Below are 15957 nucleotides of genomic sequence, written 5' to 3'. Positions count from 1 at the left end.
TTTACTGTCTTCATATATACACTATTTTCCTAAGAAAAAACTACCATTAGTTTGCTCAAGTAAACTAATAAAATCAATACCAGTACACGACTGCAAAACAAATGTGGTCTGCTTTTCCATTTTTGCCTCCTTCCGTTTTTTTTCCTTTTTCTTCTCCCTATGTCACCCTGCTTTTACCTTCATTAAACAAAGGTAGTTACTACTGCCTCTTTCACAAGCCTTCTGTCACACGGAAATCTTTTCCTCTCCCAAACTTCCTCTCCACTCCTTCTCTTTTCACATTTTGCATTGTTTTGCCTTCTTGTCCTCTGATTCTACAGAGGAGAACACGGAGCCCTGGAACGCTGAGTAGCGCGGAGGTAGCAGGTGAGATGTGTCTGGTTCTGGCGTTCAGCCGACAGGAGGGAGGTGTCTTAGTTACTTTTTACTCGTCGCTGAGACAAAATACCTGAAGCCCAAAGTTGGGAAAGTAAAGGTTTATTTCTTACAGTTTTTGGAGGTTTCAGTCCACACACTGTTGGCTCCAAGACAGGCGGGCATGGCTGGGCCGCAGTTCACAGCGGCTGCAAACAGCAAACAGGAACCAGCAAAGAGCCAGACACACCTTCCTGCCATTACAACACATCCTGGCTCCACCCCTATGTGGGTGGAGCACTGACACCATCAATCCAAGCACTAGACAATGAACCAATCACAAACACACAATGCAAACTCATGAGGCCTGGGGGACACAGACATAAACCATGACGGGAGGGCAGCAGAGATACAGTGGGCTGGAGAGGGGCCTCAGCAGCAAGACCCCTAGAGGGCTCTCAGCTCTGTTCAGACTTCCGGGGACAGTCTCCCCAGCCATCTTTGTGAATGTATGCTTTTCCATTTATATTCCTCACAATTTAAAATACCCCGTGATTTCATATGCTAATGGAATCTGACTCTGTGATGGCACTGGTTTCAAAGGGAGCAACAACTGCTTCATTTCTTCCTATTTGGAACCAACTGAGAGGCAGACAGGTGTCTTAGTTACCTTCTTGTGGCTGGGACAAAACACCCAACACCCATACCATGCAGGAAGAAGGTTGGCTTTGGCTCACAGTTTAGTCCGCAGTCAGCAGGCTCCAAGGCAGAAACAGAAATGGCAGGGCAGAGGCCAGGGGAGCAGCTTAAAGTGGGCACCAGGGAGGGGGCCCTTTCCCAGTCACTCCCCAAGGAGCCCCTCTAACCAGACCTCACCTCTCAGCAGCACAGTCAGTGTTCCCACATCAGTCACCTTTAACACACAGGCTTCGGGGAGAAGTCCAGATATAACATGCAACAGGAGTGTGGAAAGCAGAATTCCGAGTGTCGCTGTTAGAACAGAGATCACTGCACCAGGCCCCAGCCTGCAAAGGCAGCCATACCGTTTCCAAATGCTTTCTCTGGATTCAGTGAAAGCCAGTCCATTCTTCCTAGAAAACCTACTAACACATCCAGAAAACAGACTCACTTGACAAGAGTCCACAAAAAGGCTAATCCAAGACTCTGCATACCCCCTCCAAATTCACTCATCAATCATGCCTCCTAACTCTGTGCAGAGGAAGGAAAATGTCTAGAAAAACCTAAGTAATGTTACTCCAGCAGAATGCCTGCCTGGAGTCCTGGGACCAAAGGAAATGATCTTCCATTGTGTCTCACAGACGCACGGCGCCTTCGAATTTGTGATTCTGTTAGTGAAATAAACATGAATGATCAGTTTTGCCAAAACTTCTACATAAAATGTTTCTTCTTTCATAGTCAGGGGGAAAAAAAGAACATTAAAAAAATAAAAACTCAGCCAAGGATCTAGGTCAGTGGTATAAGCACCTACATAGCAAACATGAGATTGTGAGTTCGATCCCCAGTACCAAAAATCCCCCAGAACTCTGGATTTGCTCATGATGGAAGGGAGACCTAGAGCTATTCTCTTTCAAGAAAGCAGCCAGACCTCAGTGCACGCAGTCCGAGGAGGAAAGAGCCTGTTCACAGCGATGGGAAAACCAGCGACTGTTGCAGCTACAACTGGAAAAAAGCCAGCGAAAGGGAAAAAGGGAATCTCTGCAAGGCCATGAGAAAACGTCCTGTATGTGGACGATGGTGACAGTCAAAACTCAAACTCTTAGAAATGGTACATTATGGACAACCATTTCCAAGAAAACAAGACACACTGTGGTAGCCACTGTTGATTTCCTGCTGCCTTGTTTTGAAGTCCTGTGATGCTTGCATTGTTCTGTTCTGATCTGCTGTTTTATTTTGTTTTATCCTTTTTAAAATAAAAAAAATAAATAAATAAACAGGTATATTTATCATATATAAAAGTTATAGGAAACACAGGTGGATATGGTGGAAGTCACACAGCGGCTAAGATGAAGCAACGCAGCAGGCTGCCGACGCATGACCACCTGAGCTCCTGACTGTGTGTGACGTCTACACTGGAACTCACTAAGCTGCACGACATGCTCATCTGTAAGGAGCACAAGATGCACTGTCTGCAGTATGCAATGCAGCCTCCTGTGACAATGTGAACACTCCCTCGAAGGTTACATAGCAGAAACTTGTATCTACTACCTGATTGAATATAACAATTTCTTTCCTACGTGGCACTATTTTTATAGCAGCAATATCTAAGAACATTTACCACTGTGCTATTATTTCTAGACTGTAAACTGTAATAAATTAGGATGTAGTTTCAATTCTGTGCTTGGTTGTGATGGAGTCACCGTGAGGAACTGTCACGTTGCCTTCAGTCTAAATTCCATTCTTATAATCACCAAGAAAAGATAACAAAAAGAAACACTAAATCTTCAGTTTATGAAATTTAATAAAGCAGCAGACATTATTTTATGTCTAAGCTGAAATTCTCAGTTACCCTGAGTAGTGTAATTTTTCCATGTATGGGGATATTATACAATTTGTTTTGCAAAGATAATAGCAAGAAAGAAATATTAATTATGTAAGACTATGCAATAGGCTACATATGTATAGTAAAACTTTAAAAAGGAGGAAAAACATACCCAAGATAAATACAAAAAAATCTGCTATTTATCAGGAAATTTAATAATTCTTAATAATTAATGCCAGTTGCAGTAATTTCCTTTTTATCAGTACCAGGGATCGAACTCACGACTGCCTGCTTGCAAGGCAGGCGCTTATGCTGCTGAGCTAAATCCCAAACCCAAGTTGTAGTAATTTTTGAGTGTCCATTTTATACAGTGTCATAGTTACAAAAGGAATAAAAACAAATGAAAGACTCCATAAAGTTACTGGCAAGGCATTCCTAGGCCATCTACTATCTGAGAAACTTACACATAGAACACTCGATTTCCATCGTGACTCTACTTCCCTTCTTCTTTTCATGCCTGAACTGGCTAGCGGAGAGTTGGGTGTGGCCTTTGGGAAGCACCTGGACAGTGCACTGACAATTGGATTAACACATGGCAAGTCCTATCAGGGCTCTTCTCATTTTGGGTTTACTGCCTCACTTGTGCTTATCTTTAATATTTGCTAACTAAGCATCTGTATAGACGAAATCAGTGAGATTCTAAAAAGAGGGATTAGTTTTTATCATCGTACTGCACTTAAAACTTGAAGGTGATCCAATTTTCTGGTATGTCAATTTTGTCTCAAGCATCAAAAGTAAAAACACGTGAAAATAAAACTTGACTGCTCTAAAGAAAATAGCTATTCTGATTTTTAAACTAGGCATTTCAATAGCAGCAGCTCAAAATTATTACACAGGAGAGAAGCTATTATCTCAGGCATACCACCAGTCTCCTTAAAGGTTGATGTCAAATAAAAGTCAGTAACTTTTATCTGCAGAAAATAAATCTTAATTCCAATGTTAGAAGCAATAAAGAAAAAGAAAAGAATGAGAAAATGTCTGACTTGACATAAAGGTCTGGATATGTGTTTGATAAAAAAGAAAATCCATCACCAAATATATTTATATATAGATTGGCTTGTATAACATACAAGGTTCTTAAAATCAAAACAATTTCTGCCATCATGTTGCATTACATTTTTATAAAGTACTTTATTATTTTCGGCATACTTTTACAGTCATGCTGGATGGACTGGATTCTGTTTTGGGTTGATTGAAGGAGAGGTGGTAATTCCAAGTTTTACATAATTTATCAGAACAGGATGAAGACAATCTGGCCTAATAATCTGTTAATTGGGCCATTTTCACTGTGTTACTGAAATATAGTTGCAATTACAGTCCACCTCCTCTCCCTTCTCAGCCACTAAAAAGTTCATTTTCACACACTTCGTAGATATCATTCCAATATGTGTACATTAATTGTGCAGTAGATCATCATCAATTTCTAAATTCAAAAGAGATGAAGATCCATCAATGTGGAACATGCGTGCAGACTCAATTTCTGAAAAGGCAGAAAGCCTTAGCAAGACACACCATGGGAATAAGAAGTTACACTCAAAGCTGGGTGTGGTGGCTCATGCCTATAATCCCAGCACTCAGAGGCTGAGCTGGGAGGATTGTTGCGAGTTTGAGACCGGCCTGGGCTCCAAAGTGAGCTCAAGGCCAGCCTGAACTGCATAGGGAGACCCCATCTCAAAAAAGACAAAAAAAAAAAAAAAAAAGAAGTTACACTCAGTAAGGACATGACCATTCATTTTAAAAATTCAGTACAGACTAATGAGAAATAGCTTGTTATATCAGGGATATGACTCCAGATATGTGTGACTGCATAGGCTGACTTTAAACATCTTTTAATTTAGCAAACAGTTTAAAAATAATCCCAGAGTAACTTCATAAAGGAGATGAAGAGATGGCCAAGAGCTAGCAAAAACAGCTGGCATCTCAAAAAAATAGGACACTCACCCACTCCTTGATCACTGTAACTCCAAACACATGGACTGCAATGCTCCGTGTCTAATCTAGAACTTTACTATTAAGATTTGTCTCCATATTGTGCGATAATAGCTATCAAAAAGACTTTCCAGTCCCTAACATTAAGACATCAACATTGTCAAGGTTAGCTTTTTTCACTTATACTGCCTTTAGAAATGTAAAAGATATGCAAATAATACAGATATCATCCAAGGGCAGAGATTCACAGCCTTGGCCCTAGAACAGAACCAGGTTCCAGTGGACATCTAATACAAAGGACTTAGTAATTCAAGACGTTTTATGCTGACTTCATTCAGAGCTGAAAACATATATACTGAAAAAGTTTTAAGTAGACCCTGGCTCTTTATCTCCTGAAATTTATAGCAAGAAAAAAATTTTATATTGGGGGAAATAAAATAAAAGATAGTACACAGCAGTGGTGAACTGACAGCATGTACGCTGTAGCAGAATGTTTGTTATCACTGAAAGCTCTAAAGGTTCATCATCACTGCCACAGAGGAACGTATTTCTGTTTTACGTATTATTAACTTAAGTTGATCTGCTTCTTCGTATTGTAATAATGTCATCTGAAATATCCAACTGACAGATACCTGAACAATTTAACCTTATTATTTCGTGCCTTACATAGGAAGAAATGATTATCACCATGCAACTTACAATTCCTACAGTAGTTGAAAGGGAATGTTTTGCCAGGCAGAAAATCAATTTCTTGTAAGATAAGTAAAATGCAATAGAAGAAGCTGTTAAGGAAGATATTGAAGCTACAAAAGACTAAATTCGAGGTGATCATAGCATAAAAGACTACATTTTGGTTATTTTTTCAATTGCAAAAAATGGAATGAAACACTAACAATGCAAACCTTTTATATGCCATAAAACACTAAAGTACTGCTTAGTAAATGACAAAATAGCTCTAGTAGACACATCCACTTGGTGAATGACATACACAGACGTCTACCTCAAGAAGCTTTCTGACTGCAAGGCCGGGTGTGCTTTAGAAACTGATTTGGATCAGAGGTTATTCCATGTAAGAGAGCAAATTTTCAATTTGTTTCACATTATCCTGAAAATAATTTCCACTGTTTAGTGACAATGGTCTGGAAGAGAGTCTGACAGTGGGAAATTTAAAGGGAGAAGAACTGAATGTTGATTCACCAGGTCACTCAATAAATATGCATGGGCTGCACAGGACCTGCATGGCTTAGCTTCCCACAGCTCCAACCAAGCCCCTGAGTTAAGCGGCTTGGAAACCTGCACTCCAGCTGCTGGCTTCCGGGGTGCCTGTCTGCATTCCAGGCCTGGGGTGAGGGCAGACATCATGTGGGCAGGGGTGCTAGGACACTCCCACTCACATCCCCCAGCAGGCAGACAATGAGAGGGGGAGCTCTTAGGTCATATGCAAGGTATACTGCAGAGCAGCACAGACCTCATAAACTGCAGAAGCTCCCTGAAAGGAACACTTTCCTTCACTTTCACTAGAGAAACAGGCAAGAGTCCAGGCAGGGAGACAAACAAGGCTGGAGGGGGTTGTGGGTAATGAGAAAGCAGCAGTGTGTGTGAGTCCATTACAACAGGAAAATAACGAGAGAAATGTCCAGGGGCAGATGACGAGGACCAGATTTACACGCAGGCTCTGATGAGCTGGACGGGGCAGGGAGCTGCAAACAGGGACATTTCTGGGGCAATAAAAATGTCATAAAACTCTCAGCATTTCCAAGGGTACAAACAAGTTTCTGGTGCTGTTGGTGGGACCTGCGCCCCGGAATGGATGAGCATACCAGCCAGTAACTTTTAAAAACCACTGAGAAATACACTTTAAATGGATGCGCTGTATAGTCTATTAATTCCATCTCAGTGAAGTTGTTAAAAGTGAGAACTGACTGGTAGTTGATCCAGAACACGCAGAATAATTACTACTGAAAGGAGCCAAGATGAGAACAGAAGGTAACAGAGAATGGGAGTGACGCAGTTGCTCAGACAGTGACCACCTTGGGGTCCCGCTGTTCTTCTAACTCTTAGAAAGCCGCCAGGAAGTGGCCTTTCAGGAAGGGCCTCTGGAGGGCCACCCTGGGTAAAAACAGCTCTGAGAAGCCCCCTGGAACACTCAGACGTTCACCTTCGCCCCACTTATATTTGAAGATCTGAGAAAGCCGAGCAACGCCCGCTGGCCTGGCTGCCCGTGGTGCAGTGAGTCGGGTCTGGGACCGGACCGCACCGGAACAGTAACGGCAAAGCTTTACCTCCTGTTAGACGATGCCAGCTCCGCAGAGTGAATGCTCATCAGTATGGTTTCATCATGAAGAAAGGAATCGGCAGCAGTGGGGTACACAAAGTGGAAATATAATTTAGACTGCTTATTGTATTTCAGTCTGAATAAATATGATAAAAGTCATTTTTAAAAGTAATAAACACAAGATGTTAAATAGGCAAGCAAGAAGAACAAATTTCACATCTTTTTCAAGTCACTTCTAATGCTTCCAGTGACTCAATCTGTTCCTTGTTCTTGAGCCCATCTTAAACCTTCAGCATGGAAGTTCAAGATTCCCTCACCTCCTGTAAGAAACGCGGCCATATCTGAGTCCCCCAAAACAGAGCAGAGTGGACTGACCAATGGGTTGTGACAGTAATCCCTGAGACCTAGTTGTAGCTGAAAAACCAAAAATAAACAGAATCATGGCCTTAGACCATCTTGTTTCAAGCTGGAAAGGTATTGTAAGTGGATCTCAGCAGCTCCCATCAGCAGCTCCTGAAATGCTAATTAGTCCCTGCTTTGTAAACATGGCATAGCACTCCCTTCCCTTCCCTTTCCTCACTTCTCTTTGGTCTTCTGCAAAAGCAGTGTGACCTGTAATCTCCACTGTCATCAAGACTAGCTCAGGAGCCACCAAGGGAATTAGTGAAGCAAACCTCTGATGTGTCTCCTTGGGCCATGGAGACAGGGTTTAATGTTTGCCCTGCAGGGTTTCAGACTTGCTTTGGGTCATTCTTTTGTCTTCTCTTGCTCCTTCACCTTGGAGTGGGAATATCTGCCTTGTACCATTACATACTGGGGGTGTACAGCTTGCTCTTTAAGCTTCATAGGGTTCCCCAGGTAAGAATTTGCCTTGAGTGTCAGAGTACTTGATTTTGCACTCTCAGTAATGCTAGGACTCGTGGCTCTAGGTGGGGCTGTGGGTATAAAACACCACGTCAGGTGAAACTGCCACCTTCTTGTCGGTACTTGAAGACTGAAGTGTGGTTTAAAGAGCTGTGTGTGGGTTTCAGGCCAACCACACAGGCTGGGCTTAACTATCTATGAGATTTGTCTGGGAGCCCCAGAGCGGGTGAGGGAAGTGCTTCTGGGTGAGAAGCAGAGGTTGTGGCTCCTTCCTCTCCGGCACTGTTGCACTACTGTGATCCCAGAGTCACAGTAGATCAAGCAGCCCTGCTGTTACTCCTTCCTGCCATGATGCCTTCTTCCTGGAGCCAGCTGACTCGGACGAATTTTATGAAACCACGAACTAAATGAATTTCTGCTCCTTTAAACTGTGAGCTTCAGGTGTTTCACCCAGCGAGAGGAAAGCTGACCAATCAAGGGAGCAGTACCAATTACAGTGGTCCTTCTGGCTGCATTTCAAATTGAATGAAAACCAAATCCAATTCCCCACAGCCAACACTGAACATAATCATCAAATCTGATTCAGTTCTCATCCAATTCAGTTTGCAACTAGAATTGTAAGATGAATCAAGTCCATGAATGCAGATACCACTGTACTACATTACTACATTTCACTCTACCTCTCTATAAACTTTCAGATAACAGAGAAATTATGTTCTGAGTAGAAAACATTTGTACCAAATAGTTTTCATGTGGAAGCTTCATGTATGTGTTCATATATGAACAGGAATGTATGTACCTACACATCTGTACAGGTACACATACAGACAGAATATTAACCAGCAGCTTTTAAAGGCCATATACATTTGCACATGGTGACAATGAAAATGTTCACAAAGAAAAAGAAATGAACAGATGGTGTCTCCAGATTCTTATTTACAGATAAAGATGAATCGAACAACACGGATGCCAAGGAGCTAACAAGAGACAATTTAACAGATGAGGAGATGCTAACTGCAGCAAGCAAGATAAATCTAGAAGCTCAGGACAAATAAGAAAGATGTCACCATGTGCACACAACTGCAGTGATTTTTTTCCAGAACAGGAAATAGTATCTCCAAATTTTTCAGTGAAAATGGTAACTAAACTAAAATAACACCTGTCAGACTCAGTGAATCACCACTTCTGAATCAAAAAGCAGAATGGAAAGCACATAAACCTTGCTTTTAAAATATCTTTTGTGTCTTACAAGTATCACTAGTTCTGAAAATATAATGCTAATGGTTAGTTTATTAATTATAGGACAACCACTTTCAGCTTAGCCCGACACCTGTTAAAACACATGTGGCTAATTCTTCACCCTGACTTCAGAGAGATACCATCACTGTAACCCTCAGCCCAAAGGACAGCTAGACAGGCTCCTGTCTCTGCAGTTCTCTGGCATCCTAAGCATCTATTATTAGTGCCGTGGGTACCTGCAATAGCAGAATGAGATCCGGCATCGTGAACTGAAAAACATCTCAGAATCTCCCCCTGAGGATGGCGCCTCTTCGGCCATCCATGGATGCCTGCAGCACTCTCTGCTCTCCACCAAGCACTGCAGCAAGGCCAGCGCCACTGCAGCAGGATCCATGAGGTGCTAAACTGGGACTCGTGTCCTCTTCAAACACTAACATTTCACGAACACAGAGAAACACCAACAGAGCTCCTGTGCAGCACAGTGGGACCCACAGTGACCTGCAACTGTACTATGGTCCCTTAAAGCAAGGCATGTCCCAGGGAGGCGTGTCCCAGGGCTTGGGCGGTGTAAACAGCAAGGAAGCCACTGAAGGACTGCAAGGAGAGGGGCAGTATTATCCCACCCACTCTCACCCACTCTCAACAGCTCCTCCCTGGCTGCTGGACAGGGAGGGGACTACACCAGGTGAGGGGAGTGACGAGAGGCGAGCCGAAGTGGTTTTGCTTTAGACAGACAGAGTCAAGATGCTTTCTTGACAGATTTAAGGGGTATGAAAAAAAGACTTCACCTTTACTGCCTGCAGAATAGGGAGCACAAAGCTACCGTTTCTGAAATGAGAGAAAGTGTCCGAGGAGCAGGTTTGGAGGCATGGCGGCAGGGCATGCAGGTCCTGCCACATCTGTCAGGCTGAACGGCTTTCCCAGCAGATGTGTGAGGTGCCCAGGTGCAGCTCAAGCAGTGCAGCTCCAGGAGGAGATGCCACAGAGAGGCAGCCTGAGCAAGCCCACGGCTGCAGGTGGGGCAGGTGGCATGGCAGCAATGTCAACAGCTAGTGTCCTCAGCAGAGGGACAGAGCTCACAGCAGGCCGGAGCCCTGAGCCGCTGGGAAGTCCCAGGGAGGAGGGGTGAGCAAGAGCCCAGCAAGGGTACAGAGCAGGGTCCACCGCAGTGCGAAGCCTGCGTCTTGAGGCCCAGGACCCCGTGTGGGAAGCAAAGCCACCCAGCCACAGAATGAAGGACCGTGAGGTGACTGGTGGGCGACATGGGTGCAGACTGTGGGGGCCACAGAGCCTGCACTCGGGGTCACAGCAAACATGGACGGGGATAGTGCCTTCCGGGAATTGTGCAGTAACAGGAGGACAGAACGGGACTTCAAGGGATGGAAAGTGGGTGCAAGAGAGGACATGTAAATACGGGAAGAAACATGGCTGCTTGTCAGCTTTCGAAAAAGACCCAGTGGAAGTTACTCCTCCCTTGAAACAAATAAAATAACAATAAAGGAAGAATCCAGCCCTTATCGAGAACCCCACCAAGAATCTTGACTGTCAATTTCTAGAAGGCCTCGAGAAACATACAACACAGAGACAAGGAATCCTTCAGTGGCTGGAAGTCAGTGTCTCTGGATCGACCTCCCACTCCCAAAGCCACCACTGTTTATTTGGTGTATATGCTGACAGGTAAGGCTACCAAAGGGTGCTGATTCATCTGAAGACTCCGACTCCAGAAGGCGTAGATGATCTTAGGTTTAGAAGGACCCTGACCCGGAGTACAATCCTGAGATGATTTAAGAAGGTGTAGATGATCTTATGCTTGGAAGAGTCAATGGTAAATCTAAGATGGGTGATACCAACAATCCCAGTCCTTCCTCTTATCCCATAGGGAAATATGCAAATTTAACCACTGTGAATTTGTCGTCCCCAACAAGCCTTTAAAGATCAGGAAGTTCTGTCATTGGTGACAGCACACACACATCTGCAGGACGTTATGCTGGCACAGAAGGCATGCAGAGGAAGACCTAGCACTATGTGATTCCGTTCACGCCTTAGTCTGGGGGTCTTGAGTGCCCAGAGGCAGGGTAGAAGCAGTAGTCATGTGGCCTGGAGACAGTACTGAGGAGACCCCCGCTCAAGCTACTTGCATCTCAGGCTGGAGAAAAGGAGTAAGAGCACTATCCATCCAGCATGGGGGATGAACGGAAAGATCTCGTTGTGTACTTGAAAGTCACCGACAGAGGAATTCTCAATGCTCTCACCATGAAAATAAATTATCTCAAGTAATGCTTGCTAATTAGGTTGATTTAGTCAGTCAACAATAACTATATAGATTTCAAAACACACTGTGCACAAAAACCACATGTAATCATACTTGTTGACTTAAAAAATCTATTTAATTAGCATGGAGATTCCTCAAACATTAAAGCTAGAAATCTATCTGGGCCAGATATTCCCAAAAGAGTTTAGGATGTCACATCACAGGGACCCTCGCACACACATTTTTATAGCTGCACAATTTGGAATAGCTAAAGCATCCTACAGTCCATGGACAGATGAATGGATAAAGAAAATGCATTTACATACGGTGGAGTATCACTCTGCCATAAAGGGGGATAAACTTGAACCATCTGCAGGAAATGGGTGCACCTGGAGACCGTAATGTTACGTGAAAAACATCAGCCACACAAGCTTAAACCTCACATGGCTTCTCTGATATGAAAACCCACGGCATAAATAAAGAGCAAAATTCAACCCAGATAACAGGAAATAGAAAGAACTTTCACAAATGAGAAAGTGATTGAGGGATGAGGGAAGGAAAGGAAGAGGGGCAAAGGGGTCAAGAAATGAATCGGGTGTGTTATGCACAAGTACCAACTCACACAGGGACATAAACATTATTTACTGCAAGCATGGACTAATAAAAAAACCAAGTAAGGTAACACAGTAAAAACCTAGATACCCAGCAGATTGGAGACAATAACACAAAAGCGCCTGGTTGGGAGATCTGGGTGAAAACCGGCAGGAGCATCCCGAGAGTTAGCAACCTGCGGAAGGCAAAAAGGATGGTGTGTTTGCGACAGCCACGCTGCTCTAAGGCTGGCTCCACCAATGGGCCCAGCTCGTGGTTCGTCCATCCTCTGCCTGCTCACCCCTGCACCACTCACAGCTTTCTGAACAGAACCTGCTTCCTCCCACCCCTCGGCCGTTTCCCCAGAAACGGTCCATTACCCGAAACCCCTAGCTCAGTTCTGCGGCTCCCCGGAATGTATACACCACACCACTCTTCCAGTAGGGCCTCGCTTGTCTGCCAGCCTGGAGACAATTATGATCTCCGGCGAGCAATCTCCTCTGAAAGATGCCAGTCCCACAGTGCGCCCCTCACCGCTCTTCACCATCCAAGTCTGAGTTTATATGTGGCACACAGCAGTGAGGAGAATATCAATCGTTAAATAAGTGATTTTTTACATCCCTAGAATTCAACAAATCAGAAAAACACTACCTACTTTTTAAAACCAAACGGTTGTTGCAAGATTTGTCACCTGAGCCATAGAAAAGCTGGAATTACTCAGCCTCATTCGTATGGAAAAAAGAAAAATTATAAATCAAAAAGAAACAAACATAAATGAATCTGTGTATAATGCCGAATAAAAATTGACATATTACTGGTTTGAAATAGAACCAAAGAATTAGAAATAACCTGAGATTTGGTGGTAATATTTTACCTTGTTTTATATCAGAATTTCTTGTAGCCTTTGAGACATAGCAGTGTGGCAAAGGGTACGATGAAAACATTGGCCAAGGGTATGGATCATCACCCTAAAAAAGAAACAAGCAGGGAAGTTTAGGAAGTGGTTTATAATGATATTGAATTTTAGCATCTTCTGAAATATCATTAATTTAAATGGGATTTTTCCTTGTAAGTTCTAGAGTTGTTGCCCAACTCCCCAAGAGTTATCTGGTACTGTGTATTGCTATGTCAAAAGATAATAACCTAAAATAAAATATAAGAAAAACAGCATTAAGAACTGAAAACAGACACATGGTACCGTGTTATTAGGACTGGTAGTGAAGACTTAACTGTTTTTTTATGAAAGGAAAATTATAATCATCAAAAGAAACCTATACTTTTTCCTGTGAAACTGTTTTCCTTGTCAATCATTTCTATTTCATTTTTCCCAGAGTATCAATCAAGTAAAGAATGCTCTAACCAACAAAAATAAAACACCTCCATGAAAAACCAATACCAAGCATATATTGACGTTAGAAGGCTCTGTACTGCCAAAGGACACGCAGAGGCTGGATGAAAGTCAAGCATCAGGAAAGACAAAGACCTGGGAAGTAGAATAGCAAATTCCTAACAGAACAGTGCCCCACTCCGCCATACTGCACAGCCTGCTGTCGTGGTGCTGTCTTGGTTAAGGGCACCAAGTTGTGTCCACAACAGAAGCTTAAAACTGCATGGTGCAGACACCTAGGAGATGTCACGCAGCTGCCCTCCAGGCAGCTCCCTGGCTCCTCAACATGCCAGGTAAACACCCCCACTCTTTACTGCACTCACCTCCTCCAGCGTCCTGGGAGGCAGAATCCGTTCCGATGGCCCCCCGATAACATTCATTCTTACAAGAATGTGGTTTCTCTCTACTGATAAGCCGTCGATTATGAAACCCCTGGAAAGATTAAATATAGCAATTAGGTCAACTCCATCACTGATTTTCAAAACCATGTCACTGGAATGTACAGGGGAAAGGCAAAAAAGTCTGGAAAACATTATTTAACCGTGCTTTGTGTGAAATACACAAAAAGGCTCACTTTAGTCTTTGCTTTCTTAGCTAGAAAGGGGATGAACTCACGGAGATACAATTGATACAAGATCAGTGACACTAATAGAACAGTATTATCCTTGGTAAATGTTATGGGACTTTAAAGAAATGGGTTTAAAGCACACATTACTTCTGCAGTGACCTCAGCACATAGTAAATCAAGGTTTTCTTATGGTCATGATGCAGAGTCTTGAACTGAAAGCCTAAATGCTGGCGTGAGCTGTATGGACCACCACTCTTCCCTCCACATCAAACCCCAGCCAAGTAACACCTTACACATCCCCAAGCCCTGGCTTGCATGCAGGGGAACTGTTCCTTCTTCCAAAATCACAGACATGAAAACAACACCACTTAATGGCTGCATATTTGATAAGTGTCAGTCAAATGAGGTAATGGTAAATGTGACTTATTAAGAGAAAAACTGTCAAGACAGTATCGCAACCTCATTTTTCAAATAATCAGATTTTATAACCATGGGCTACGATAATTACGAAAATGGAGAAACGAGTCATCAAATCAAATGTTTTATTCAGTAGGTCACTGCACACAGACAGGGTGAATTTAAAAGTGATACAATTGCACAGACCTATTAATAAAGTTAGGGCTTACCTGAAATCATAAAAATGGAAATAGAAAACAGCCACAAACTTTCCAAAATGGTACTCTAAGCCCTCTCCAAAAAAGTCATCATCTCTCCGTGTCACTGGCACTTGTGAACTCCAACAGGAAGCAAGCAAGCTGCACAGAAACCACTGCCCCAGGGGAGCCCCCATGGGCACCTGCAGCACCCGTGTCCCACACCCTGCGCTGCCCACCTGTGGCTCGAGGGGGCCTCTGAGATGTTTGCTTCCTGAGCCTGCAGTAGCACTCTGGACACCTGGTACTGGGCCTCCAGGAGGAGAAGTGTGTCCAGGGCACAGCACATCACACTGAGCAATCTGGAAAGTGAAAGCAGAGGAAGAGTTTGGGAATGCGTCCTGATCGTGTAGACACAGTCTGAGGTGGTGAGGTACCTGACATACGTGGACATGAAGATCTTACGTGGAAGGCCAATTTTGGATGCATTTTTAACAAGTATGAATAGTCTCTTCAAAAGTTCATACTCAAATTTTTTTCAGAGGCCAATGGTAATTTGTAGTCCGTAGGTTTGAAAATGTACCTGAAGCTCTATGAATACTAGGGTACTTTCTTCTCCACTGCTGCTTCACTTAAGAATTCAGCAGGAAACATTCGCAGGGAAACAGGCTGAACCAGCACAAGGTGGGAACAGTTCACCCAATCCAGAACTTGGAGAGCTTTACAGGTTACTACGTATACTATGCCTTCAGAACGGAAATGGAGTGAAAAAAACATGGAGGAAACATAAATTTGAAAAGAAATACTGAGCAATGTGGTATTTTGATCTTGATTCAAATACAGAAACAAATGTAAAGATACTGTTTGAGTCTCAATTCACACAATTAAAAGTGCAACTTTTGATTCACACAGTACAACATGGAATAGGTGCCCGAAGAGCTTGGGCCATCCTGCTAATTTTACTGGACGCAGCAATGGAATGGCAATAAAGGTTTGCAGTTTTATTTTCTGTTTTGCTTTTCATAATGGGCCTTTATGTGTTAGAGTGACATATGGAATTGTTTATGGTAAAATGAAATATCCCTTAAGGTACTTAAATAAAATAATGAGACGTAAGACACTGCAAAATTACTAACAACTCATCAGGGTGGTGGAGGAAACCCAGGAGTGTTTCCCAAGGCTGGCTCTCAGCCCTCTGGAGGCTGAAGCAGGAGGCTGACAAGTTCAAGCCCAGCCTGTGCAACTTCCTGAGAATCTGTTGCAAATTTAAAAAATTAAAGATAAAAAGCACTGGGATGTAGCTCAACACTCAGTAATGGTTAAAAAGAGGATGAGCGGGAAGAGGG

At 43.2% G+C, this 15957-nt stretch overlaps 1 protein-coding gene across 9 annotated transcripts in view; it reads right to left on the bottom strand.

Moving 5' to 3' along the window:
• Tbc1d32 (TBC1 domain family member 32) overlaps window positions 1-15957 on the bottom strand; it is a 227335-nt gene that overhangs the window by 115971 nt on the left and 95407 nt on the right. For all 9 annotated transcript variants that reach the window (XR_010042767.1, XR_010042768.1, XM_063235087.1 and 6 more), the window contains 3 exons: window positions 14851-14973; window positions 13774-13882; window positions 12938-13031 (listed from right to left, as the gene is read on the bottom strand). Coding sequence is in view for 7 of the 9 variants with exons in the window: in XM_063235087.1 (XP_063091157.1) it covers window positions 12938-13031; window positions 13774-13882; window positions 14851-14973 (326 nt within the window). In the remaining 2 variants the exon portion in view is untranslated. The remainder of the gene's footprint in view (window positions 1-12937; window positions 13032-13773; window positions 13883-14850; window positions 14974-15957) is intronic.

Source organism: Cavia porcellus, unplaced genomic scaffold (genome assembly GCF_034190915.1).
Source record: "Cavia porcellus strain 051 isolate PalLab524CR breed Dunkin Hartley unplaced genomic scaffold, mCavPor4.1 scaffold_24, whole genome shotgun sequence".
Lineage (NCBI taxonomy): Eukaryota > Metazoa > Chordata > Mammalia > Rodentia > Caviidae > Cavia > Cavia porcellus.
This window is presented reverse-complemented; position numbering and strand designations above follow the sequence as displayed.